Source organism: Colobus angolensis, unplaced genomic scaffold (assembly GCF_000951035.1).
Source record: "Colobus angolensis palliatus isolate OR3802 unplaced genomic scaffold, Cang.pa_1.0 Scaffold52, whole genome shotgun sequence".
Taxonomy (NCBI): domain Eukaryota; kingdom Metazoa; phylum Chordata; class Mammalia; order Primates; family Cercopithecidae; genus Colobus; species Colobus angolensis.
In genome coordinates this window covers 3655030-3680313 of record NW_012118710.1, presented here as the reverse complement: position 1 = coordinate 3680313, position 25284 = coordinate 3655030, and the positions used below count along the sequence as shown (strand labels likewise).

The 25284-nt window shown below is 37.2% G+C and overlaps 1 protein-coding gene across 2 annotated transcripts in view; it reads left to right on the top strand.

Annotated features, from left to right (window-relative positions):
- Window positions 1–25284, top strand: part of ADAM9 (ADAM metallopeptidase domain 9) — a 116965-nt gene that overhangs the window by 75879 nt on the left and 15802 nt on the right. For both annotated transcript variants that reach the window (XR_001003861.1, XM_011960675.1), the window contains exons 15-18: window positions 6565–6670; window positions 12480–12663; window positions 18197–18277; window positions 18528–18633. Coding sequence is in view for 1 of the 2 variants with exons in the window: in XM_011960675.1 (XP_011816065.1) it covers window positions 6565–6670; window positions 12480–12663; window positions 18197–18277; window positions 18528–18633 (477 nt within the window). In the remaining variant the exon portion in view is untranslated. The remainder of the gene's footprint in view (window positions 1–6564; window positions 6671–12479; window positions 12664–18196; window positions 18278–18527; window positions 18634–25284) is intronic.

The window sequence follows — 25284 nt, the reverse complement described above, 5'->3', positions numbered from 1 at the left end:
CTGGCTTGTAGAGTTTCTGCCGAGAGATCTGCTGTTAGTCTGATGGGCTTCCCTTTGTGGGTAACCCAACCTTTCTCTCTGGCTGCCCTTAACATTTTTTCCTTCATTTCAACTTTGGTGAGTCTGACAATTTTGTGTCTTGGAGTTGCTCTTCTCGAGGAGTATCTTTTTGGCGTTCCCTGTATTTCCTGAATTTGAATGTTGGCCTGCCTTGCTAGGTTGGGGAAGTTATCCTAGGTAATATCCTGCAGAGTGTTTTCCAACTTGGTTCCATTCTCCCCATCGCTTTCAGGTACACCAATCCAACATAGATTTGGTCTTTTCATATAGTCCCATATTTCTTGGAGTCTTTGTTCATTTCTTTTTACTCTTTTTTTTCTCTAAACTTCTCTTCTCACTTCATTTCATTCATTTGTTCTTTAATCAAATGAAAAGAGTAAAGATACTCTTTCTTCCAGTTGATCGAGTTGGTTACTGAAGCTTGTGCATTTGTCATGTAGTTCTCGTGTCATGGTTTTCATCTCTATCAGGTCATTTATGGACTTCTCTGCATTGGTTATTCTAGTTATCCATTCGTCAAATCTTTTTTTCAAGGTTTAGTTTCTTTGCGCTGGGTTCGTAGTTCCTCCTTTAGCTCTGAGAAGTTTGATTGGCTGAAACCTTCTCTCAACTCATCGAACTCGTTCTACGTCCAGCTTTGTTCCATTGCTGGCGGAGAGCTGTGTTCCTTTGGAGAGGGAGAGAGACTCTGATTTTTTGAATTTTCAGCTGTTCTGCACTGCTTTTTCCCCATCTTTGTGGTTTTATCTACCTTTGGTCTTTGATGGTGGTGACATACAGATGGGGTTTTGGTGTGGATGTGTTTTCTCTTAGTTTTCTTTCTAACTGTCTGGACCCTCAGCTGTAGGTCTGTTGGAGTTTGCTTGAGGTCCACTCCTGTGAGGCTACTCCGAGTTAGGCTCTCCCAGTTAGGCTACTTGGGGATCAGGGACCCACTTGAGCAGGCAGTCTGTCCGTTCTCAGATCTCAACCTCCGTGCTGGGAGAATCACTACTCTCTTCAGTGCTGTCAGACAGGGACATTTACATTTGCAGAGGTTTCTGCTGCTTTTTGTTTAGCTATGCCCTGTCCCCAGAGGTGGAGTCTACAGAGGCAGGCTGGCCTCCTTGAGCTGTGGTGGGCTCCACCCAGTTCGAGCTTCCAGGTCGCTTTGTTTACCTACTTAAGCCTCAGCAATGGCAGGCACCCCTCCCCCAGCCTTGCTGCCACCTTGCAGTTAGATTTCAGACTGCTGTGCTAGCAATGAGGGAGGCTCCGTGGGCGTGGGACCCTCCTAGCCAGGTGTGGGATATAATCTCCTGGTGTCCTGTTTGGTAAGACCTTTGGTAGAGTGCAGTATTAGGGTGGGAGTGACCTGATTTTCCAGGTGTTGTATGTCACAGTTTCCCTTGGCTAGGAAAAGGAATTCCCTTCCCCCTTGTGCTTCCCTGGTGAGGCAGTGCCTCACCCTGCTCGGCTCTTGCTGGTTGGACTGTCTGACACGCCCCGGTGAGATGAACCCAGAACCTCAGTTGGAAATGCAGAAATCACCTGTCCTCTGTGTTGCTCACGCTGGGAGCTGGAAGCTGGAGCTGTTCCTATTCGGCCATCTTGGTGCCCCACCTCACCTATATGGTACTTGAACTAGGAATCCCTGAGCTTATCATCTTCTTTCCCTACTTTGTCCGGTAAAGTAAGGAGCAACCAGGCAATCTCATGCTGTTAGTATGAGAAAAATTTTTGAAGGTATCCTATACATAGTTACCCAGATCCTTGCTTCTCGTAAATGTCTGATTAGGAGTCTCTAGTGGTGATATGATTTTGTACTGCAGTTACCATATCATGCTATGAACTATCAGTACTGTGTTTACTTTTGGAAATAGAGTTGTAGGTGTCTTTAAAAATCTAATCAGATTAGATAGCCCATTCTAGAAACCTTGGAATTGATTCAGAAAACTCATTCTCAAAGTTCTGTTCCTCTGGAACCCCTGTTGGTCCAAAATCTGAATTAGTTAGACTGCAGAAAAACAATATCAATTGGATATATACATATTATGTATATATTTATTCATTTATTATAAGCAGTTGGCTCATGTGATTATGGTAAGCAACTGAAAATCTCAGATTTGTAGGAGGGTTTGGCAAGCTGGAAACACAGAAGAGATGATAGTTTAGTTCCAGTCCAAGTTTGAAGGCCTGAGAACCAGGATTGCCAATAGTGTAATCAGTATTTATCCTGAGATCTTTCACCATAGTCTGAAGGTGAATCGTTGGCTCTTTCCCTTTTGAGTCTCCTGTTTGCATTTCCCATATTATCCTTTTTCTTGGTTTATTTCCTCCTTTCATGGAACTTTCGTTTCAGTAGTTTCCTTAGATAGGGTAAATTAGAGGTAAATTTTTTGAGATCCTGCAACTGTGAAAATGCTTTTATTTGGACTAAATACTTGATTGATGGGGATGGAAATCATTTTCTGTCACAGTTTTGAAGCCATTGCTTTATTGTCTTGCAGTTTACAGAGTTGCTGTTGAAAAGTATGAAGTCATTCTGATTTTTGTACCCAGGGTTTCCCTTATCCCCTCTGAAAAAGCTTGGAGAATGATCTCTTCAAGGTGATATGCCTTGATGTGGGTTTGTTTTTATTCACCTTGCTGTGTAATTGGTGGGTACATTCAATCTGGGAACTCATTTTTTTTTTAGTTCTGGAAATTTCTTCCCTTTCATTTTTTTGGTGTGATTTCTTTTCCTGGATCACATATTATTTGGATATTGGATTTCCTAGATTTCCTTGGATATTGGATTTCCTTATCTTTTCTGTCTTTTTGTCTGTGTGGTTTTGTTTTTTGTTTTTTTTTTTTGACCTACTTTCTGAGCAACTTCTTCAACTTTATCTTCTAACTCTTTTATTGCGGTTTTCATTTCAGGCACTGTGATTTTAGTTTTCAGAAACTCTTTTATATTCTCTGAGTTTTTTTTTTTCCCACTTCTTTTTAAGAAATAATCTGTTCTGGGCTAGGTGCGGTGGCTCACGCCTGTAATCTCAGCACTTTGGGAGGCTGAGGTGGGCGGATCATGAGGTCAGGAGATCTAGACCATCCTGGCTAACATGGTGAAACCCCATCTCTACTAAAAATACAAAATAAAAAATTAGCTGAGCGTGGTGGTGGGCGCCTGTAGTCCCAGCCACTGGGGAGGCTGAGGCAGGAGAATGGCGTGAACCCGGGAGGCGGAGCTTGCAGTGAGCCAAGATCACACCACTGCACTTGAGCCTGGGCGACAGTGTGAGACTCCATCTCAAAAAAAAAAATAAATAAATAAAAAAGACATAATCTGTTTTTATTCCATGCGTGAAACATCTCTCATGTTCGTCAGTATGTTAATGATAATTTTTAAAAAGTTTCCTTTCTTCTGCGTAACCTCGTTCCACATTACTTTTTTTCTTTGTTTGAATTTCCGTCTTTCACATTAGCCATGTTCCTCATCTCTCCCATAGTCCCCGGTCCAAGGGAGGGGAATAAGGAGCAGAGGGGTCACTCTAGGCTCTTGGGGGAGGCTTGTTAACTGAAAACTTTCCTATAGGGTGATATGGTTGAACTTTTTAATTAGGGAAATGCCAAAAACCACATCTTTAGGTTTTTTTTCCCTCTTGGGCTTGTTAGATTCCCTTATGAAGACCTTATCTATCTGCATCCTGGAGGGCCAAGACCTAGCTGTCAGCTGGGCCTGGTGGCTTGTGCCTGTAATCCCAGCACTTTGGGAGGCCGAGGCAAGTGGATCGCCTGAGGTCAGGAGTTCGAGACCAGCCTGGCCAACATGGTAAAACTCCGTCTTTACTAAAAATACAAAAATTAGCCTGGCATGGTGGCGGGCACCTGTAATCCCAGCTACTTGGGAGGCTGAGGCAGGAGAATCACTTGAACCCGGAAAGCAGAGGTTGCAGTGAGCCGAGATCACGCCATTGCACTCCAGCCTGGGTGGCAAGAGTGAAAATTCTCCTAAAAAAGAAAAAAAAAAAAGACCTAACTGTCAGCATTCTGGGAGGGAAACAGGAGGTGAGGGAAAATAAGACTGGGACCTCAGTATGAGGCAGGCAAATGTTCAGTTCATCCCCTTGTATTTAGAACAGTTTCTGTGCCTGTTACTGTGCCTGGTATCTCTTGAGTCCTGGAACCTTGTGTTTTACTCTCTCCAGAAAATAAACCTCCAGTCTTTTGCCAGGGTAGAGAAGAGACAGTCACTTGACTTCACAAAGATGGGAGGTGACTTGTGGGTCAAACTGCTTCTTAAACAGATTTAAAATTTTTCCTCTTTATTCCAGCCACCTGCCCCTCCTTATTTTCTATAGCCAGAGGTACCTGTTACTACCAGTTTCTTATCTTGGAGGAATTCTATGTGTAAAAAGGGTTGATCTCAGTTTTTTCTGTTGCCAGCTTAAGATTCAGTTTTCTGAGATACATTGAGTCATTTACTACTTCACCAATTTCTTTTCGGCTTCTAAGTTTTGTGCAGTCTCCTTTCCCAGTTCCATTGTCTATTGGTTTATGAATTTAAAACAAAAGCAAAAACAAAAAAAACTACTTTCTTTGCTTCTGTGGGATTTTAGGAGGGGGGGAAAATACATGCATATATTCAGACGTTTTACCTGAAGTTTGTTGATGGCTTCTGATTTTAAAGATAAGTCAGTTCTGGTGTTATAGGTCTAGTTTTCATTCCTTTGAACATTTGAACTTGTGGAGAATAAAGATTTAGAAGTCCTTCATGAGCTCATGCAGTCTCAAATTCCTTATATGTTTAGTACACACCAAATAAATATTTATCAAACAAATGAAGAACTTAAGAGCTAACATAAGAGAAGGTATTGACACTTACTATCAAATTTTACCCTTAAAAAAACCTTATGAGGAGGGCAGGGCTCAGAGAGCTAAATGGTTTGCCTGAGGTCACACAACAGAAAGCAGCAAAACCATGATCTCAGCCACCATGAGCATGGTGAGCTGATGAAGACTTACTGCTGGAATTTATCAAAGACATTGTTAAAAGAAAATACATTGGTTTACTTCTTAAATGGAAATAGGACATATTGAAATATTGAATATAGAAATAAGCAAAAGGTAGAAAATAAATAGTTCTATTGTCAGTATTCTAGATAAGTAACTTGAAAATTTCATGAATATCTTTCACTTTTTTTATGCATATGAGTGTATAATATACAAAATGGTATGATATTGACATACTGCTTTAAAACCTGCCCCCTTTCAGCCTGGACTGCATAGGAAAAAAAAAAAAAAAAAATTAGGTGTGGTGGGCCTGCATTTCTAGCTACTTAGGAGACTAAGGCAGGAGGATTACTTTAGCCTGGGAGGTTAAGGCTGCAGTGAGCTATGACCTTGTCACTGTGTTCTAGCCTGGGCAACAGAATGAGACTCTGTCTCAAAAAAAAAAAAAACAGGCTAAAATGTAACTGCCTGTTTTCAATACTAACAATAAATTGTGAATACTTTTCCATGTTAAACATATTTCTACAACATTGTGTTAATGATATACTGTAATTTATTTAAACAGTCAACAGTGTTAGCAGTAAACTTTCGTATAGTTTAGTTGTGGCCTCCATTTATCCTTCTGGATAAATTTCCAGAAGCAGGATTGCTGTATTAAAGGCTTCTAAGACATTTCAACATGATCTCCAGAAATATTATACCACTTTATACCTTCATTAGCTATAAGTGAATATTCATTCCTTCAAATGTTTCCAACATCAAGTATTTCCATTTTTAAAACTTTGCCAATTTAGTAGCATTTTGCAGCATAGGCAACATAGCAAGACCCCATCTCTACAAAAAATAAAAACAAAAATTAGCCAGGCATGGTGGCATGTACCTGTAGTTCTAGCTGTTTGGGAGCTTGAGGTGGGAGGATTTCTTGAGTCCAAGAGTTCAAGGTTACAGTAAGCTATGAACGTGCCACTGCACTCCAGCCTGGGTGACAGAGCCAGATCCTGTCTCAAAAAAAAAAAAAGAAAAAAAGGAAAGCAAGAATAGATTGTTACTTTGTCATCTGTCGTGTTTGTCAATGTATCTAATTAGTAGGGACATCTAAACCAAGCATCCATTTATGATAAATGAAAAAAACAAAAGTAATAGCTGGCAGTGTTTTCTCCAACCCTTCCTAGCTGATCTAACCAGTGATGCAGTTGATTTATATGTGAGAGCAATGAGAATGAATATGCTGCAAATGGTACTCTACTGTGCATGCTTTTTATTTGTAATTTGTTATTTAATAGTTTTTCTTTTAGGGCCTGAATGTTTGAGTCCAGGCTAACTTTTAAGTACAATTTAAGCTTTATTTTTAACATTTTGTCATTACATGTGAAATGTGCAGCAAAAATGTATTATGTGTAAGGCATGAAAGGTTTTCCATGGCATTGAGGCCGTTCATCCAGGTGTTTAGACTGTTGTAGGGAATGCTTTTATTTCGAAAGCTAAATTGCCATAACTTTTTTTTCTTTTTTTAAATGTTTAATGTTACAGAAGCCAAGGCTGCCCCCAAAGATTGTTTCATTGAAGTGAATTCTAAAGGTGACAGATTTGGCAATTGTGGTTTCTCTGGCAATGAATACAAGAAGTGTGCCACTGGGTAAGTGGAGGTGCGGTCATAATGGAACATGAAAGATTATAAGATCCGTCATCTCTAGTATCTTTTTTTTTTTTTTTGAGACGGAGTCTTGCTCTGTTGCCAGGCTGGAGTGCAGTGGCGTGATCTCGGCTCACTGCATCCTCCGCCTCCCAGGTTCAAGCGATTCCCCTGCCTCAGCCTCCTAAGTAGCTGGGACTACAGGCGCATGCCACCACGCCCGGCTAATTTTTTGTATTTTAGTAGAGATGGGTTTTCACCATATTGGCCAGGATGGTCTCGATCTCCTGACCTTGTGATCCACTCGCCTCAACCTCCCAAAGTGCTGGGATTACAGGCGTTAGCGACCGTGCTTGGCCATCTCTAGTATCTTTTACGACTGCTCCCTGTGACCGCTGATTTTCTCCCCCTTCAATACCTAACTTTTCAAACATTTTACAATACAAAGCTTCAGAGAGACTCTGGTGTTAGGAAAAGAACTGGTAACATAATTTGTCCCTTTAGACAGCAACTACAGTCTAGTGGTTTTTAGACTTTTATTTTGTTTGTCCTTGATTTATAATAAGAACCCCAACTAAACACCGTTTTCATTTTCCTTTCAATAAAAGATTATGTTACTAAGTCTCAAATAAAGGAACCTGCAGCATAAACTCTGAACTTCTTTATTTTTTTCTAGCTTTGTATAATTTCAAAATGATGAATTAAAACATTTTATATTTCTACAATTAACATTTGCTTTTTGTAAAACATTAATAATAAAACATTACAAAGGAGGAAAAAGTCATCTATAATCTCAATCCATATATGTTCACTAATGTCAGTGGAATTATTTTCTTCTTCTCACTAATGTTTTATATAATTGGAATTATTCTGTAATATTATGCATTGCTTCTACCCATTCTACCTCCTGTGCTACCAGTTAGGCTAAGCAACTACAGTGAAACGGTGCTTGCTAAGAAGAAATAGCAACAAAGACCCCCATGTCACTAAATCTGACAGTTGTTTTCAGGTCTTCATGCTATAATACTTGACCTGTCAGTAGTATTCAATTATGCTGGCCATTTTTTCCTTCTTGAAGAAACCTGGTTTTTTTTGGTGATTGTGTAGAATGTTCTTCTTCTCCCCCGACCCCATGTGATTTTGTTTACTTCTGTGGCTTCATTTGGCCCCGTCTGTGAGAAGCTCCAGCCCTGCTGGCCTGCATGTGGCCTACGGCCGTAGGTGTCTGCACCTGCTGTTCCCTCTGCTCGGCATGTTCTCTTTCCCCCTCTCAGCCTGCTCAGTTCTTCATCCTACAGATCTCAGGTGAAGTGTGGTTTCCCCACGGAAGACTTCTTCCACTGCCTCAGCAGGACCAGCTCTCCCTCTGACAGGTGTTCTTGATGCTGTTTGTTTCTTTTTCATAGAATTTGATATGTTTTCATTATTTTTTAGTTCATAGTATTTTCTAATTTACACTGTGATTTTTTTCCTTTGACTCGTGTTGTTGAAAGCCTATTGCTTAATTCCCCAGTAGTTGGGGATATACTGGTTATCTGTTTGGTTTTGATGTCTAGTTCAATTCCATTGAGAACACATTCTATATGATTTCACTTCTTTGGAATTTATTGAGATGTGCATTATTTAATTACACTTGGAACATTCATCCGTACAGACTAATATATGGGTCTGCCCCTTAATACCAGACCAATATATGGTCTGTATGGGTAAATGTTCCATGTGTAATTGAAAGAAAAAGTATATTCTGCAGTTGTTAGAGATGTTATTCTATAAATGTCAAGTTAATAGTCTTATTCAAATTTTTCGTATCTGTGGTGTGTGTATTATATATGTTCCTTCAATTTCTGAGAGAGGTATAAGGTATATTGAAGTCGCCAGTTATGATTGTGGATTTGTCTATTTTTTTAGGTATGTAAATTTTTGCTGTGTATCTTTTGAATTTGTTAGTAGGTGCATACACATTTAGGATTTTTATGCCCTCCTGATGACTTGGATGGCATTAGCAAATTTATCATTAGCAAATTCTTTTCATTTCTGGAATATTCTTTTGAAGTATTTGTCAGTTTCATTAATTATGTGGCTCTTTTGTTATCACTCTTCCTCACCAAACTGTAAGATTCAGTGACACATTTTATCTTTTGCATTTAGCATAATGCCTGGAGGAAACATAATAAATAACTATTAAACATTGAATGAATGAAGGTACAGATGATATGGATGAAGAATGAATGGGTGGAGAATTAATATAACTGATTGAATGAACTGATTTAAAATCTAGGGATAAGTGGATTAATGCACACTTGGAAAGAATTTGCTAGACATATATCATATGCTTGTCTTTAGCCTTGTCTGGTTTCATATTTTTATGAATATCTTGTTGAAAATAGCAACTATACTTATCAAACTTAAAAATTACTGAATAACTCATTTAGGAAGCATTTTATAATAGTAATATACAAACGATATAGTCATTAAGAATATACATTTGAAGTCAGACTCTTTGGATTTGAATCCTGGTTCAATCACTTAACATCTCTGAGTCTTTGGACAAGTTACTTCACGTACATACCTCATTTTTCTCTTCTGTAAAATGGGGATAATAATGGCACCTGTTTCCAAGTGTTGTTTTGAACTGAATGAGTTAATGGGTGTTAGTACTAAGAGGAATATCTGGTTCATTATCATGTTCATCATCATCATCATCATCATCACTATTTTTATTGTCATCCTCATTGTAGAATGTGTAAAATCTAGAAAAGTCTTTTCTACCCATTGAAACTACCAAAAACATCTAGAAACGTTTAAAGAAAGTATTTACATATGGTCCTACCATCCAGAGATACTCTCTTAAGTTTTTGTTGTATTTCTTTTTTATGTGTATATACATTTATAAACATAAGCCACATGTTTACTTTCACTAAAAGGGTCATCTTTTGGTACATAGATAATGTCATTTTTTTCAAGCATTATAAAAGAGAAATTCCAAATATACTGAGGAGTAGAAAGAATAGTGTGATGAATACCAATATATCCCAGACCAAGATTGTTAATGCCTTATCATTATTTGCTTCATTAAGATTTTGCTGAACCATTTTAAGTAAATTATAGACATGATACTTTACTCCTAAATTCCTTAGCATCCATCTTCAACAAATAAGGCCATTCACATGGTCACATCACACCTAACAAAATGAATGATTTCCTAATATCATCTAGTGTCTGATCAATATTAGTATTTCCATAAGTGTCCTCAAATTATCTTTTATAGCTGGTATTTTTCAACATCAGGACTCAATCAAGGATCACATATTGCCTTTAGTTGTTGTGTCACTTAAGTCACTTTTAATCCAGAATACCTTTTAGACTGATTTTTTTTTCTTTTCAGTAACATTGACTTATGGAAATGTCTGGGCCAGTGGGCTCATGTTCTGTTAGTTTCCTCTTGGTGTTGCTTAACTTATGTTTCTATCATCTGAATTTTCTTTAAATCAGAAGTTAAGCCCAAAATCTTTTTTTTTTTTTTTTTTGAGTAGAGCCTCACTCTGTCGCCCAGGTTGGAGTACAGTGGCATGATGTCGGCTTAGTACAACCTCCATCTCCCAGGTTCAAGTGATTCTTGTGCCTCAGCCTCTGGAGTAGTTAGGACTACAGGCGTGCACCATCACAGCTGGCTAATTTTTGTATTTTTAGTAGAGATGGGGTTTCACTATGTTGGCCAGGCTGATCTCGAACTCCTGACTTCAAATGATCTGCTTGCCTTAGCCTCCCAGAGTGCTGGGATTACAGGCGTGAGCCACTGTGCCTGGCCCTAAACCCAAAATCTTAATTGAATTCAGGTTAAATATTTTTGGCGAGAATGTTCATAAACAATGCATTATATCAAGGAGTCACTTAGTGCTGAGTAGTCTTATTAATATTAGTGATAGTCAGTGGCAATGACCAGATCTTACTGTTGTGGAGTTATGCTTTTTAAAATTGTAGCTGTCAGGTAATATGTGGAGTGATGATTTTGTGCCATGTAAATATCCAGTTCCTGACCAGTGTTTCACTTTATGGATGATCCTTGTGTGAAGCAGTTATTTTACTAAGGGTTGTAACTGAATTTTCTTTTCTGTTAGTATTATTCAGCAGTGAACATCTCTTCTTAGTTTTGTTGGCTGTTTACATTTCTTATTTTATGAGCTGCCTGTTTACATCTTTGCTAATTTTTCTGTTGAAGTGATTTTGTCTTAATGATTTGTAACAGCTTTTTATATTGTAAGAGTATTTTCCTTTACTCTTTAATGTATCACCAAGCCTATGTATGAGAGTATATCATAGCAATGTGAATTTTGGTAGGCTCCAACAGATCTTAACTGAGGTCTACTTTATGCCACACTTTGATTTTGAGGTTTTCATATCTAATTTCAGCTAATTATGTGAGATAGGCTTCATTTATCTCATTTTTTTTCAGCTGAAGAAACTGAAGCTCAGAAAATTTAAACACTTCTCTCAGGTCAGCTAGAAAATAAATGGTGACTTAAGAATAAATGTAAAGTTGGGACAAAATTATTAACTCTTAAATGCAGGATGAAGGGAAGATGAAGACTTAATAGCAGCACATGCAAAAATTAGGAATTTTAGTTAGTGATATATTCAAGGACATCAATAATATAATGTAGTTATAAAAGCTATTGTAATCTTGAACTTAATAGAAGTACAGTATCTAGAATAAACAAGAGCTCCATTTTTTTCTTTGCTCACCAGGCTGTCACTGAAATTTCATGCTCCATTCTGAGCACTATGCTTCAAGAGGCAGTGAGGCAAACTGGAACATATTTAGGAGGGAGCGTCCTTGTTGCATGAAAAGTGATTGTAGGATAGTGACCTGGTGAAGTAAGTATTTAGGAGCTGCATAATAATTATCCTAAAATAGCTGCTGTGTGAAAGAAGGAAAAGATATCTATGTAGTCTCATGGGGAAGATCTGGGACCAATGAGGAGAAATGTTTTACAGAGGTAGATTTTTACCTAATAAGCAAAAGAATGTGATGGGAACTAGAATGGGCAGTTTCAGGAGGGTGTAAGTTAGAGATATTGGGAAAAAATATCCTATGATGACTGGGCAGTGATATCATAGAGAAGATTCAGATGTAGAGTAGGTGCTTGGATCAGATGACAATCAGTTAAACAGGAAATCTCAGTACAGCATCATAAGAGTTATTGACCTAGAGTGTTGTGAAAGGATATAGGAAGGGCATTTAATTCACACAGCCTTGGCAATAAGAATTATGGTCAGGGAAGCCTTCATAGAGTTGCGATATTTAATTAATGAGTTCACAAGTTAATGAATCAATTCTTTAAATAAGTAACCAAGAGTTAGCCAGGCAAAGAGGGGTGGAATCCTTTCTTAAGTTATTTTGCATTATAAAATCTAATTTCTTCTTTATCATAACTCTGTAAGAAGACATCATTGGATTTTGATACTGCTATATTATTTTCTGTATAATAGAATTTATAAAATTATACTTAGAAACAACTTTATTAGACTTTTGAGCTCTAGACAGACAGTGAAGAAGATTAACTGTGGTAAAAGAAGCAGCATCAGCACCAGCTGGTACCCTAATTTGCATCTTAGCATCCACTTAACTCTTTTTCCCCCTTTTCTGCCATATTTAAAGAGAGCTACTTTGACCTCTCTTGCTCTCGTACACTTTCTTTGTTGAGATTCCATCCATAGCAGCAAGCTCTGTCCATATGCAAATATATAAATTTCTTCTTTTGTTGTATATACTGGATGCATTTTATGTTGCATTATTTCTCTCTCTTTATAGGAATGCTTTGTGTGGAAAGCTTCAGTGTGAGAATGTACAAGAGATACCTGTATTTGGAATTGTGCCTGCTATTATTCAAACGCCCAGTCGAGGCACCAAATGTTGGGGTGTGGATTTCCAACTAGGATCAGATGTTCCAGATCCTGGGATGGTTAACGAAGGCACAAAATGTGGTGCTGATAAGGTAATCAAAATATTTTTTATTTACAAAGTAAAATGAAAAAAGTTAAAAAAATCATACATAGTAAGTGGTTGCTCTTTTCTGATTGTAAAAGTAATCTAAATTCATTATAGAAATTTTAGAAAATACAAAGCCACCAAAAGAAAGTTAAGAACTATGATTCTGTCATCTACATTTCTTTACTGGGGTCAGATAACCAGTGTTTTCCACTTTGAAATATACTGTGCATGGTGCCCTCCCCTACTGATATGCTACAATTTATTAGCCAGTTTGCTATTATTGGGACACTTTGGCGATGTCCTGAATTTCAGGGTGTGTGTCTGTGTGTGTTTCTGTACTAGAAATGTCAACGGAACTTGTCCTGTCCATGTTCCTAACCACCCGAACTCTGCTGTTTGGATTAGATACAAGGCCAGAGTCAGTCAGCCCATGATTTATTACTAGTGGTTTCATATGAGAAGAAGCCCTGGGCCAAATTCCTTTTTCTGGAGAATATAGAATTAAGGAAGGTAATTAAGAGTGTGGGCAGAAACTGTAAAAATTCTTTGGGAGATGCTATGAAGTAGGAGCTGGGGTAGAAGGGATGTGGCAACCTTAAGCCATATACAAGAGATACGAGGGAGCAGGATTGTTGAGTAAGTTGAAGAAACCAACTCAGAGGAGAGAGAGAAGGAGGATATATGTTTGATTATGTAGCCCGTGAAAAAGACAGGTGGGTGAACCTTCAGGTTACTTCACTTTCTCCCAAGTTTTCGGTTCCAATTCTGTTTCTCACTTCTTTTTACAAGAAGATCCATGTATTTTTGGGCCTGTCCTTGCAGCTAAGTAAACTTGATTGTTGCAGCTGTTATAAACAATGATAAGAGACATATACATTTAAATTTTTGATAGAAAGTGCAATTTTCCTTTCAATAAGGTGGTAACAATCTATATCCCAGTCTAGGCAACAGAATAAGACTCTGTCTCCAAAAAAAAAAAATTGTGGTGAAAGGCTCATGACAAAAACAACTCTCTGACACACTCTTATCTAATCTGCCAGTCTAGACGCCTAAAGGCAACTGCGGTTACTTCTGTTGATTACCTCCCTATTTTAAATTAGGGCCAGGCACGGTAGCTCATGCCAGTAATCCCAGCACTTTGGGAGGCTGAGGTTGGCAGATCACTTGAAGTCAGGAGTTTGAGACTAGCCTGACCAACATGGTGAAACCTCGTCTGTGCAGAAAATACAAAAACTAATCAGTGCGGTGGTGCATGCCTGTAGTCCTAGCTATTCAGGAGGCTGAGACAGGAGAATCGCTTGAACCTGGGAGGCACAGGTTGCAGTGAGCTGATATTGTGCCACTGTACTCTAGCCTGGGCAGCAAAGTGAGACTCCCATCTAAAAATAAAATAGAATAAAATAAAATAGTATGCTATTTCTAGATTTATCTATTTTAGACATTATCCACTAGTTTTATTTTTGATAGATAAGAATTGAATTTTCTTATGCAACTCCCAGTTTCCCTGCTCTACCTTTTCAAAATAAGTGCTTAATATTTATGTAATTAATATTGGGGTGTTATTGAGTCAGTCCACAACAGCTCAGTGTACACTGGGCATACTCCAGACGAGGTGAGAGAAAACAGGGGAGGCTAAACAACTGGAGATCAAAGGATCATTTTTACTTAAGTACATAGCAAAAATGGGCTTCCTCATGCTGCCCTACACAATTAAACTTACCTGTCCAGCCTTACCTGCGAAGTTTAACTGCATGGTTGAAAGGGCGGACCAGAATGCACCCTTTCTGCCACCTCAGCTTACTACTACCTGGTACCACAGGTGTAACCAGCATGCCTGGCTAATTTTTTTTATTTTTCTGTAGAGACAGGATCTCACTATGTTACCCAGGCTGGTCTTCAGCTCCTGGGCTCAAGTGATCCTCCCTCCTCAGCCTCCCAAAGTGCTGGGATTACAGGTGTGAGCCACTGCACCTAGCTGGGCGTCTTTCCATGTCTTTATTAGATCCATGTATTTTTTTCTGAGAAGTTCATATTGGTATCTTTTTGTTTTTCTGTTAGATTGTCATTTTTTAAGGCTTCTCATATGTGGAGAATATTAACTGATAATAATATCAGTCAGTTGGCCGGGTGCGGTGGCTCAAGCCTGTAATCCCAGCACTTTGGGAGGCCGAGACGGGCGAATCACAAGGTCAGGAGATCGAGACCATCCTGGCTAACACGGTGAAACCCCGTCTCTACTAAAGAATACAAAAAACTAGCCGGGCGAGGTGGCGGGCGCCTGTAGTCCCAGCTACTCTGGAGGCTGAGGCAGGAGAATGGAGTAAACCCAGGAGGCGGAGCTTGCAGTGAGCTGAGATCCGGCCATTGCACTCCAGCCCGGGCGACAGAGCGAGACTCCTTCTCAAAAAAAAAAAAAAAATAGTATCAGTCAGTTATATCTGTGTAAATATGATCAACAATTTGACATGAGCCTATTTTAAAATACCATGATTTTTTTTTTTTTTTCTGGTGCCTCACTGTGTCACCCAGGCTGGAGTGCAGTGGTGCAATCTCAGTGCAACCTCCGCCTCCCAGGCTTAAGTGATTCTTGTGCCTCAGCCTCCCCAGTAGCTGGGATTACAGGCATCTGCCACCATGCCTGGCTAATTTGTGTATTTTTAGTAGAGACGGAGTTTCACCATGTTGGCCAGACTGGTCTTGAATTCCTAACCTCAAGTGATCTGCCTGCCTCGGCCTCCAAAAGTGTTGGGATTACAGGCATGAGCCATGGCGTTCGGCCTTAAAATATCATGAAATTATATCAGTCTTATCTGTTTTGTCTTGGTTTCATGTCATGTTTAGAAAAACTTTTTGTATCTCAGTATAATATAAATATCTGGCTTTTATTGGCACAATTTATTAACATTTCATCCTATTTCTCTGATCTTATTGCTGCTGTTAAATATTTTCTTGATATTTTCTACTTTATCTTCCTCTCTTCACAAATTATTTATTTGTGTGGGGTGTGTGTATGTGTGCACACACACTTTGGTAGTTACATGTCTTTCTATTCTGCTTGTTTACTTAATAACAAAAACACATCAATATATTTTTCTCAAAGTTGTCATGATTAAAAATAGTATCTACTGATTGTTTTGGTGTAAGCTATACTACTTTTACTTCCAAACCCCCATGTCCCAATTTTTATTTGGTAGGAAAAATATTGGCTTTAGATTCCAGGTTATTATTAACATATATCAATGTATTTTTAAGACCTTTTGTCTTTCTGGATTTTATTGCTAACTGCATAGTTTTCTAGCTATGACAATAATATTTATGTACAAGAAAGGATAGCAAGTGGTTGATGTGTGTACCTGGACTGATACACCTTGACCCAAACTGACACGCCGTTGAAACCATATACCACATGTTCTGTACAGCTGTAACTTTGTAACTGTTGGTTTAATTTATGAGTCTAACACCTGAGTTTTCACACAGCAGCTAGGATCCTATCCCTTCTGGTATGTATCAAAACCTAGACTGGACAGTTTGAGCAGACTGACAACTTGGTTGGTACTTCTTCAGATCTGTATTCTTTATATATTTATTCAACATTTATTTCCAGGAAATGCTTAACATGGGGTAGGGGAAAAAGTGGAAAAGAGGAACTCCTCACCTTCATTTTTATTGTCCTGGGTAGTTCAACTTTGCTCCCCACTTGCATCCTGAAATCAGTAAACCAGAAGTCTTATAGTCAACTTTGCTTTACTTTGATGTGTGGTGGTTGTTGGTGGTGGCCATGGGTGGTAGGGGGAGTGGTGGTAATATGTGAGAGGATGGTCTTACCTTCCCACTGTGAGAGTTTTTTGTTTTTTTGAGGCAGGGTCTTGCTCTTTCACCCAGGCTGGAGTGCAGTGGTGTGATCTTGGCTCATTGCAACCTCCGCCTCCTGGTTTCAAACGATTCTCCTGCCTCCCAAGTAGCTGGGATTACAGGCATACACCACCATGCCCGGCTAATTTTTGTGGTTTTCGTGGAGATGGGGTTTTACCATGTTGGCCAGGCTGGTCTTGAACTCCTGGCCTCAAGTGATTCACCCACCTTGGCCTCCCAAAGTGCTGGGATTACAAGCATGAACCATTGCACCCAGCCCCCACTGTGAGAGTTTTTGAGTGTATTCCTTTCAGTTTGACTTTTCCCATTCTGCAAGGTAAACACTGCCAATCAGAACACCCTTTTTCTGGAGGACTTGGAATTTTCCTGCGCCTTAAAATAAATCGGCCAGTTATTAACACATTTCATCTTATTTAACTCTTCAGGTGTCTACTGTGAATCAGTTGTTGACAGGAAAATCTTCTTTTAACTGGCAGGGAAACTCTTGGTAAATATCTCCTCTAAAGACTTACGGATGTAAGAAAACAGTATTTTGAAATCTTTATTCAGGAGTAGTTCATGGCTAGAGGACAGATGAGGAGTGACTTACTGTAGAATCTTCTGTAATTTTGGAATTTCTAATCATTTGAGTATATGTCCTATTTAAAAATTAATGGAAAATTGGAGGAAACAGTGTTTGGAGATCTTCTGACTTAAAAGTAGAATTCTGTTTAAACCTGTGTGTTTTTTAGAGTGGTAAGGCTATCGATATTTCATTGTATGTTTGTTCTCTAATTGTTCTTTATTTCATTTGAGCATTTAAATATTCTGTCCTTGTACACAAGATCAGTTGGTTAGTTACCTAATAAAATTTTACATAGCACTCAACAGTCTTTTAAAAAGTTAGTCTTCTTTTTTTCCTCTAACATCACAACAGAGCAGTTTTCACAAAGATGTCAACTAAAAAATTTCTAAAATGTTTTTAGCTGATTTCTTTAGATCTTAGGTTTAATATTTTTTCTGAGTTAATGTTTTTTTTTTATCTCTCAGTGTTTAGGATTCATTTCTATTTCATATCTCATCATATGAACTAGAATTTCTTGAACCATATAAGATTATGGCTTATTTTCAATATTGCTTTTAATAGAAGTGTCTAATCAGGGTACTAGAAAACAGATTTTATCTTGTCAACAAAGTACCCTTTTATTTTTGAAAGAATTTTAAAAATTAAAATGAGTTTAAATACCAGTTGTCCTTTTGATATCTGTCACAGTAACAACACTTTATGAGAGGTGTAATAGAAATAGATCTTCTGTCCTTGAATCTTCCTTCTAGTCCTGGGTTTAACTGTATCTGGTTACTTTTGATTTGAAAAAGTCCATTTGTGAATATTTTATTTAGGATCTTCACATCTATATTCACATGGAAGGACAGATAATAGTTTTATCTTTGTTTTTGGTCTTTATGTCATCTTTGTGTTTTTTGATAATTAATTTTGTGTCAGTTAATTAATGCTACTTATTTTTCTGCATTTTCAAAAATATAATATTTTGAATTAATGGTTCCTTGAAAGTTTGAAAGAATTCTGCAATGAAATAATCTGTACCCAGGTCTTTTTTTCTGGGTACTTTTTAATTAATGTGGTCAATCTTTCTTTACCTAGTTCTTTTTTTTTTTTTCTCCAGATTTGTAGAAACTTCCAGTGTGTAGATGCTTCTGTTCTGAATTATGACTGTGATGTTCAGAAAAAGTGTCATGGACATGGGGTAGGTAATATTTTCTTTTGGTTTGTTCCTGAATGTAGTGCTAAATAATGAGAAATCTCAGAGGGGACTAGATGAGAATTCCCAGGATTTTCAGATATTGGGGAATTTAGATTCCTGATACATTTTTCATTCTTAAACAGTGTCAGTAAGCTTGTATGAATTTAGTCCTTTCTCTTGGTTTCCATTCTTGAGTTGATGATACAGAGCAACATTCACAATTAACAAAAGTGGTATTTTGATTGTTTTGAAGGTATGTAATAGCAATAAGAATTGTCACTGTGAAAATGGCTGGGCTCCCCCAAATTGTGAGACTAAAGGATACGGAGGAAGTGTGGACAGTGGACCTACATACAATGGCAAGTAATACAGAAGAAAATTAGTGTGATCTACCAGTGGCCCAAGGCATAAATTGGGCATCCTCGTACCTCTCCCTCATTTCCCACATCAGTTATACATTTAATTATGTTGATTCAGCCTCCTAAATTCCTTTTGACTGTTTCCATTTTTCTCATCCCCATTTATTACTTTCAATTTCTTGCCTGGACATACATCATAGCCTCTTATGTAGGCTCCCTATTTTTCATCTTGCTTCCTTTAATCCATGTTTCACTCTACATTACAGTTTTAGTGTTTTCCTTCAAGAATTCAGTTTTGATTTTGTCAGCGTCTTGCTTTAATTCAGTGTGTTTGCATTGCTACTAGAATGAAGTCCACAACTCCTTAACATGGCTTAAATGCCCTGCATGACTTGCCCCAGCTTACCTTTCCAGCCCCATTTCACTGTGCTGAAGTCATATTGTAACTTCTTTGATTTCCTCTACTAGACTACTGTCTTTTACCTGTGGGCTTTCATACCATATTATTTTCACGTTGTTGGCACTTGGCTAATTGTTATTTAGGCTTCAGATTATACCTCATTTTCTAAAGGAAGTTTCCCCTGGCTGCTTAAATCTGAATTATCATTCTCTTCTATTGCTTTTCTAGTACTGTTAGCACTAATTACTATGCTAATTACAGATTTGCCTTTTAAAATTCCCTGATAGACCATGAGCTCCCAGTTTACCGGTATCTTTCTAGTGACATCATATGCTTTTTTTCTCTTGGGTAACTACCAGCTAGAATGACTAGTTGTATAGTAGATATATGTTAAGCTTTTAAAGAAACTGCCAAACTGTTTCCCAATGTGACTATACCAGTTAACATCCTCACTAGCTGTATATGAGAGCTCCAATTTCCCCACATCCTCTCTAAGCTTTGCTATTGTCAGTCTTTTTAATTTTAGCCATTCCAGTAGGTATGTAGTGGTATTTCAATGTGGTTTTAATTTGCATTTCTCTAATTACTAATGATGTTGAACATCTTTTCTTGTACTTATTTGCCATCTACATATCTTCTTTGGTTATGTGTCTGTTTAAATCTTTTTTCCAGTTTTTAATGGGTTGTCTTAATGAGTTTTGAAAGTTCTTTGCATGTCACTGATTCAAATATTCAAGTGCTTTATGAAATATGTGCCTTGTAGATATTTTCTCTTAGTCTGCTTACTTTGGTTTCATTTGTTCTTTTTCTAGTTTCTCAAGGTGAAGAATGAGGTCATCTTTTTCTCTTCTGATACAGGCATTTTATTGCTATCAGTTTTCCTCTAATTCATCCCAGAAATTTTGACATGTTATACCTCCATATTCATTCAGTTCTGAATACCTTCTAATATGCTTTTATTTTTTTTTCTTTGACTTACAGGTTATTTAGATATGTGCTATTTCTTTTGAAATATCTGTGGATTTTTTAGTTATCTTAATGTTACTGATTTAAATTTTATTTTACTGTAGCAAGATAACTTATTGTATATGACTTGAATCCTTTTTTTTTTTAAACTTATCTTGTAGCCCAGAATGTGGTTTACTATTGCGTATTCTACTATTCTTTGGTGGAATATTCTGTAAGGTATTAGTTCATGTCCGTTAATAGGTAGTCAGATCTTTCATATCCTTACTGATTTCTGGTCTACTTACTCTGTCAGTTATTGAGAAGAATATTGAGTTCTTTGGCTATAACTGCCAATTTGCCTATTTCTCCTAATAGTTCTATCAATTTTTGCTTTATTTATTATGCTCTGTTATTAGGTGCCTAAACACTTAGAATTATTCTATCCTCTTTGTAAATTGACTCCTTTATCCTTATGAAATAGCCTTCTTTTTCTCTAGTAACATTCTCTGCCCTGCAATGAGGTATTATTAATACAGCTACTCCAGATTCCTGTTAATTAGCATGGAAAATCTTTTCCCATCCTTTTATTTTTAATTTATTTATATCATGCTGTAATAATTAGTGCATATAGTTGGATCTTGCTTTTTATCTAATCTGCCATTCTCTGCCTTTTAATTAAGTTGTTTTGATAATTTATATTTAACTTGATATGTTTATGTTTAAGTTTACTGTCTTGATATTTTCCGTCAGTCTCCCTTGTAGTGATATTGTAACACTTCAGTATATTTCCATTTCTCTCATTTTGTGCCATTGTTGTCACGTGTTTTACTTCTACTAATGTTATAAATCCCACAATTCATTGTTACTCATTTTGCTTTGAACAGTTGGTTATCTTTCAAAGAGACTTAATAATAGAAAAAGTCTCTATATTTACCCATATAATTACCATTTCTGGTGTTCTTCATTTATGTAAATTTGTATTTTAATCTGATTTAATTTCTGCTTGAAGGATTTCCTTTTACATTTCTTATAATATAGGTGTGCTAGTGACAAATATTTTTAGCTTTTGTATATCTGAAAAAGTCTTTAATTTGCCTTGCTGCTTGAATGATAATTTAACTGGACAAGAATTTTGGGTGATTGTTTTCCTCTCTTTTTACTTCTAAGGATATTCCTTGTCTTCTGACTTGCATTGTTTTTCCTGAAAAATCTGCTGTCATCTTTTTCTTTGTATGTAATGTCTTCTGTATATTTCTTTTTGTAATCTCTGGTTGCTTGTAATTTTTTCTCTTTATCTTTGGTTTTTAGTAATTTCTTATAGTATGCCTTGGGGTACTTGGGATTTTTTGAGCTTTTTGGATCTTTGCTTTTATAGTTTTCTTCGAGTTTGGAAAATGTTTGGCCATCATTTCTTCAAATATTTTTTTCTGTCTTCCTCTTTCTCTCTTCTCATTCAAGTCCTCCAATTTTATGTATATTCGGCTGCTTGGTGTTATTTCACATCTCACTGATTGGCTGTTGATTTTTTATTTTTATTAGTTTTTAAAAATTTTAATTTAACTTTACTTTTTTTGAAACAGAGTCTTGCTCTGTCACCCAGGCTGGAGTGCAGTGGCATGATCTTGGCTCATGGAATCGGCAATCTGTGCCTCCGGGGTTTAAGCAATTCTCATGCCTCAGCCTCCCGAGTAGCTGGGACTACAGGCGTGTGCCACCACGCCTGGCTAACTTCTGTATTTTTAGTAGAGACAAGGTTTTACCCTGTTGGTCAGGCTGTTCTCAAACTCCTGGCCTCAAGTGATCCACCCACCTCAGCCTCCCAGAGTTCTGGGATTATAGATGTGAGCCAGCACACCTGGCTGGCTGTTGATATTTAAAAATTACTCTTTATTCTCCATGTTTAATTTTGAGTAACTTCTGTTACTCTTCAAGTTCACATTTTTTCTGTTACTCTTCAAGTTCACATTTCTTCTGTGAAGTCTAATTTGCCATTAACTTGATCCAGTGTGTTTTGCATTTTAGACATTATAGTTTTTATTTCTAGAAGTGCCATTTGTTTCTTTTATATATCTTTCATAACTCTACATAAGATGCTCAATCTTTACTTTTTTGAACAAATAGAATACAGTTGTAATAACTACTAATGTCCTTGTCTACTAATTCTGTCATACGGGTAATTTCTCAGTTTTGATATTTTTCCCTCTTTTATTTTCTGCATTTTTGTATGCCTTATAAATTTTTATTAGATGCCAGAAATTTTATATCCTACTTTGTGGGTTATTGGATACTTTTGGATTTCTACTGATGAGGTTTGTACTAGTAGCTTGAGTTACGTCGACATAATTTGATCCTTCTGGGTCTTGTTTTTAAGCTTTTAAGGCAGGACCTGAATAGCATTTAGTCTAGGGCTAATTCTGCTTCATTACTGAGGCAACACCACTTCTGTTTATCCTGCTCAGTGCCATGTTAATTATGAGGTTTCCCACTGAATTATAGGAGCAAATACTCTTCCTAGTCCTGTGTGAGCTGTGGGGCTTATTTCCACCAATCTTTTCACATGGTTCTTTCTCCGGCTTCATGTGGTCTCCTTACATGCATATATCCATCAGCACTGATGCAGATCTTTCAGCTTTTCGCTGTGGCTCCCTTCCCTTTGGTACTTTTCCTAGGAACTCTAGCTGCCTTGCCCTCTTCAGAATACCAGCTCCATCTCTTTAACTGAGGGAGACCACTGGGGTTTGGTTTGGTGCCCACATCCCTCATTAGTGTCTGTTAACTTTCCTTAGACACTAACCTAAGACAATTGTAAGGCTCACCTTATTTTTTTTTTCTGCCTCTCAGGGATCATTGCTCTTTGTTGCCTGATGTCCAGTGTCTTGAAAACTGTTGTTTCATATATTATGTCTGGTTTTCTGGTTATTTTACCTGACAGAGTAAATCTGGTCCCTGTTACTCCACTTTGGCTATAACTGGAAGTCAGAACTATGGATTTTAATGGCTGTGTATCATTTCATCCTGTGGATGTGCTGTAACTTCACTTAGCTGTTTTCTGATTATTTGACATTTAGATTGTTTCTAAGATTTTGATAACACAGTGTTAACATTGTAGTGTACATGTTAATGCATATACATTTTTCCAATTGAAGAGTCAGTTCCCAGTAATGAGGTTAGTTTGAAGAGAATAATCCTTGTTATGGTTCTTTTAGGAGTAAAAATTCCTAATAAATGATACATTCGTATAATGCCACTTAACAGTGCAAAGGTATCAGTTTCAAAATAATCTTGCCAGTGTTGAATGCTTTAATTTAAATTTTGTCTACTCATTAGTAAGTATAAAATGACATACGAAGCTTGCTTTAATTTTTTATACAGTTGACCCTTGAGCAATGCAAAGATTAGGGGCTCCAACCCCCTGTGTAGTTGAAAACCCATATGTAACTTTTGGCCTCCCCAAAACTTAACTACTAATAGTCTGTTGTTGACTGGAAGACTTACCAATAACATAAACAGTTGATTACCACAGATTTTGTCTGTTATATGTATTATATACTGTATCATTATAATAAAGCAAGCTAGAGAAAAGAAAATTTATTAAAATCATAATGAAGAGGAAATATGTATACTATTCATTAAGTGGAAGTAGATTATCATAAAGACCTTCATCCTCATCATCTTCCTGTAGAGTAGGCTGAGGAGGAGGAGGAAGAGGAGAGGTTGATCTCAGGGGTGGTGGAAACACAAGAATAGCCTGCATGTAAGTGGACCTGCACAGTTCAAACCCACATTGTTCCAGGGCCAACTGTATTTTGATTTTCAGTTGGGATAAATATTGTTTCATGTAGTTTTGGTATAAATATTGTTTCATATAACAACTTCTTACAGAAATTTCTGGTTCTTTAACAAACTTAAAATTATGAATCAGTTTTCTACTGTATTGTTTCTCAAAAGAACACAGAACAGATAAAATACTTAAAGAATTTGTAAAAGTTCTAATGAAACTTAAAATCTAGAAGGCATGAAAATAAGATTGATCAATTCAGCTATACAAAAATAATAAACTTCTCCATGGAGAAAAGCATAGTGCCATAGGTTAAAATAGGGAAAATATTTCCAACTTGTATCACGGACAAAGCTAATCTCTCTAATATATAAAGAACTTTTAGAAATTAAGAAGAAAAAAGCAAGAGTCCAGTAGAAAAATAGTCAAAGGATTGAGCAGAAAAAAATAAACAATGTTTCCTTAAGAAAAAAATGAGTCCGGGTGTGGTGGCTCACGCCTGTAATCCCAACACTTCAGGAGTCCGAGGCAGACAGATCATGAGGTCAGGAGTTGGAGACCAGCCTGGCCAACATAGTGAAAGCTGTCTCTACTAAAAATGCAAAAAAATTAGCTGAGCGTGGTGGCACATGCCTGTAATCCCAGCTACTCGGGAGGGCTGAGGCAGGAGAATTGCTTGAACCCAGGAGGCAGAGGTTGCAGTGAGCTGAGATCGCGCCATTGCACCAGCCTGCGCAACAGGGTGAGACTCCATCTTGGGAAAAGAAAAGAAAAGAAAAAAAATTATCAACTCATAGTATTAAAAAAAGTAAATTAAAATTCTGTAAGAGAAATTTTTTCACCTGCCAGGTTGGCAAAAATCTGGAAGTTTGGCTCTGTGGGTGAGGCTATGGGGAATTCTTATATATTGCTTGATATTATAAGCAATAAATTATAACCATTACTATTGAAAGACAAATTGACAATACCTAAAAGAAATGATGAATGCACTTGTTTATTGATACAGCATTTCTGCTTTAGGGAAATTATTCTGTAGTTATTATACCTATACTCATATGATATGACATATGTACAAGGTTATTCATTATAGCAGTTTTTTTGGTAGTAGCAAAAGATTGGAAAAATAAAAGTATTTATCAGTAGGGTACAAGTTAAATAAACTCTAGAACATCTTCACAGTGGAGTTTCGTATAGCTGTGTGGAAAACGAGGAGGACCACTATGTTCAGATAAGTGGAAAAAAACTGATGCACCAAATAGTATATAAATAGTATGCTACCTTTTGTGTAAGAAAGTGTTGACAGTAGAAACATATTTTATTCTTGTTTGCTGAAAGAAATACTGTAAGATTACAGAAGAAACTAATAAAAGTGGTTATTTTTGTGAAGGCAGAAATAAAGTGGGCATGAATGAACTGTGAGGAACACTTCTCAACGTATTCAATTAATGTCAGTTTGATTTTTGAGTAATGTGAAAATTAATGTAAAGTATTTATAATCATCTAGTATTTTCTGGGTAGTATGAGT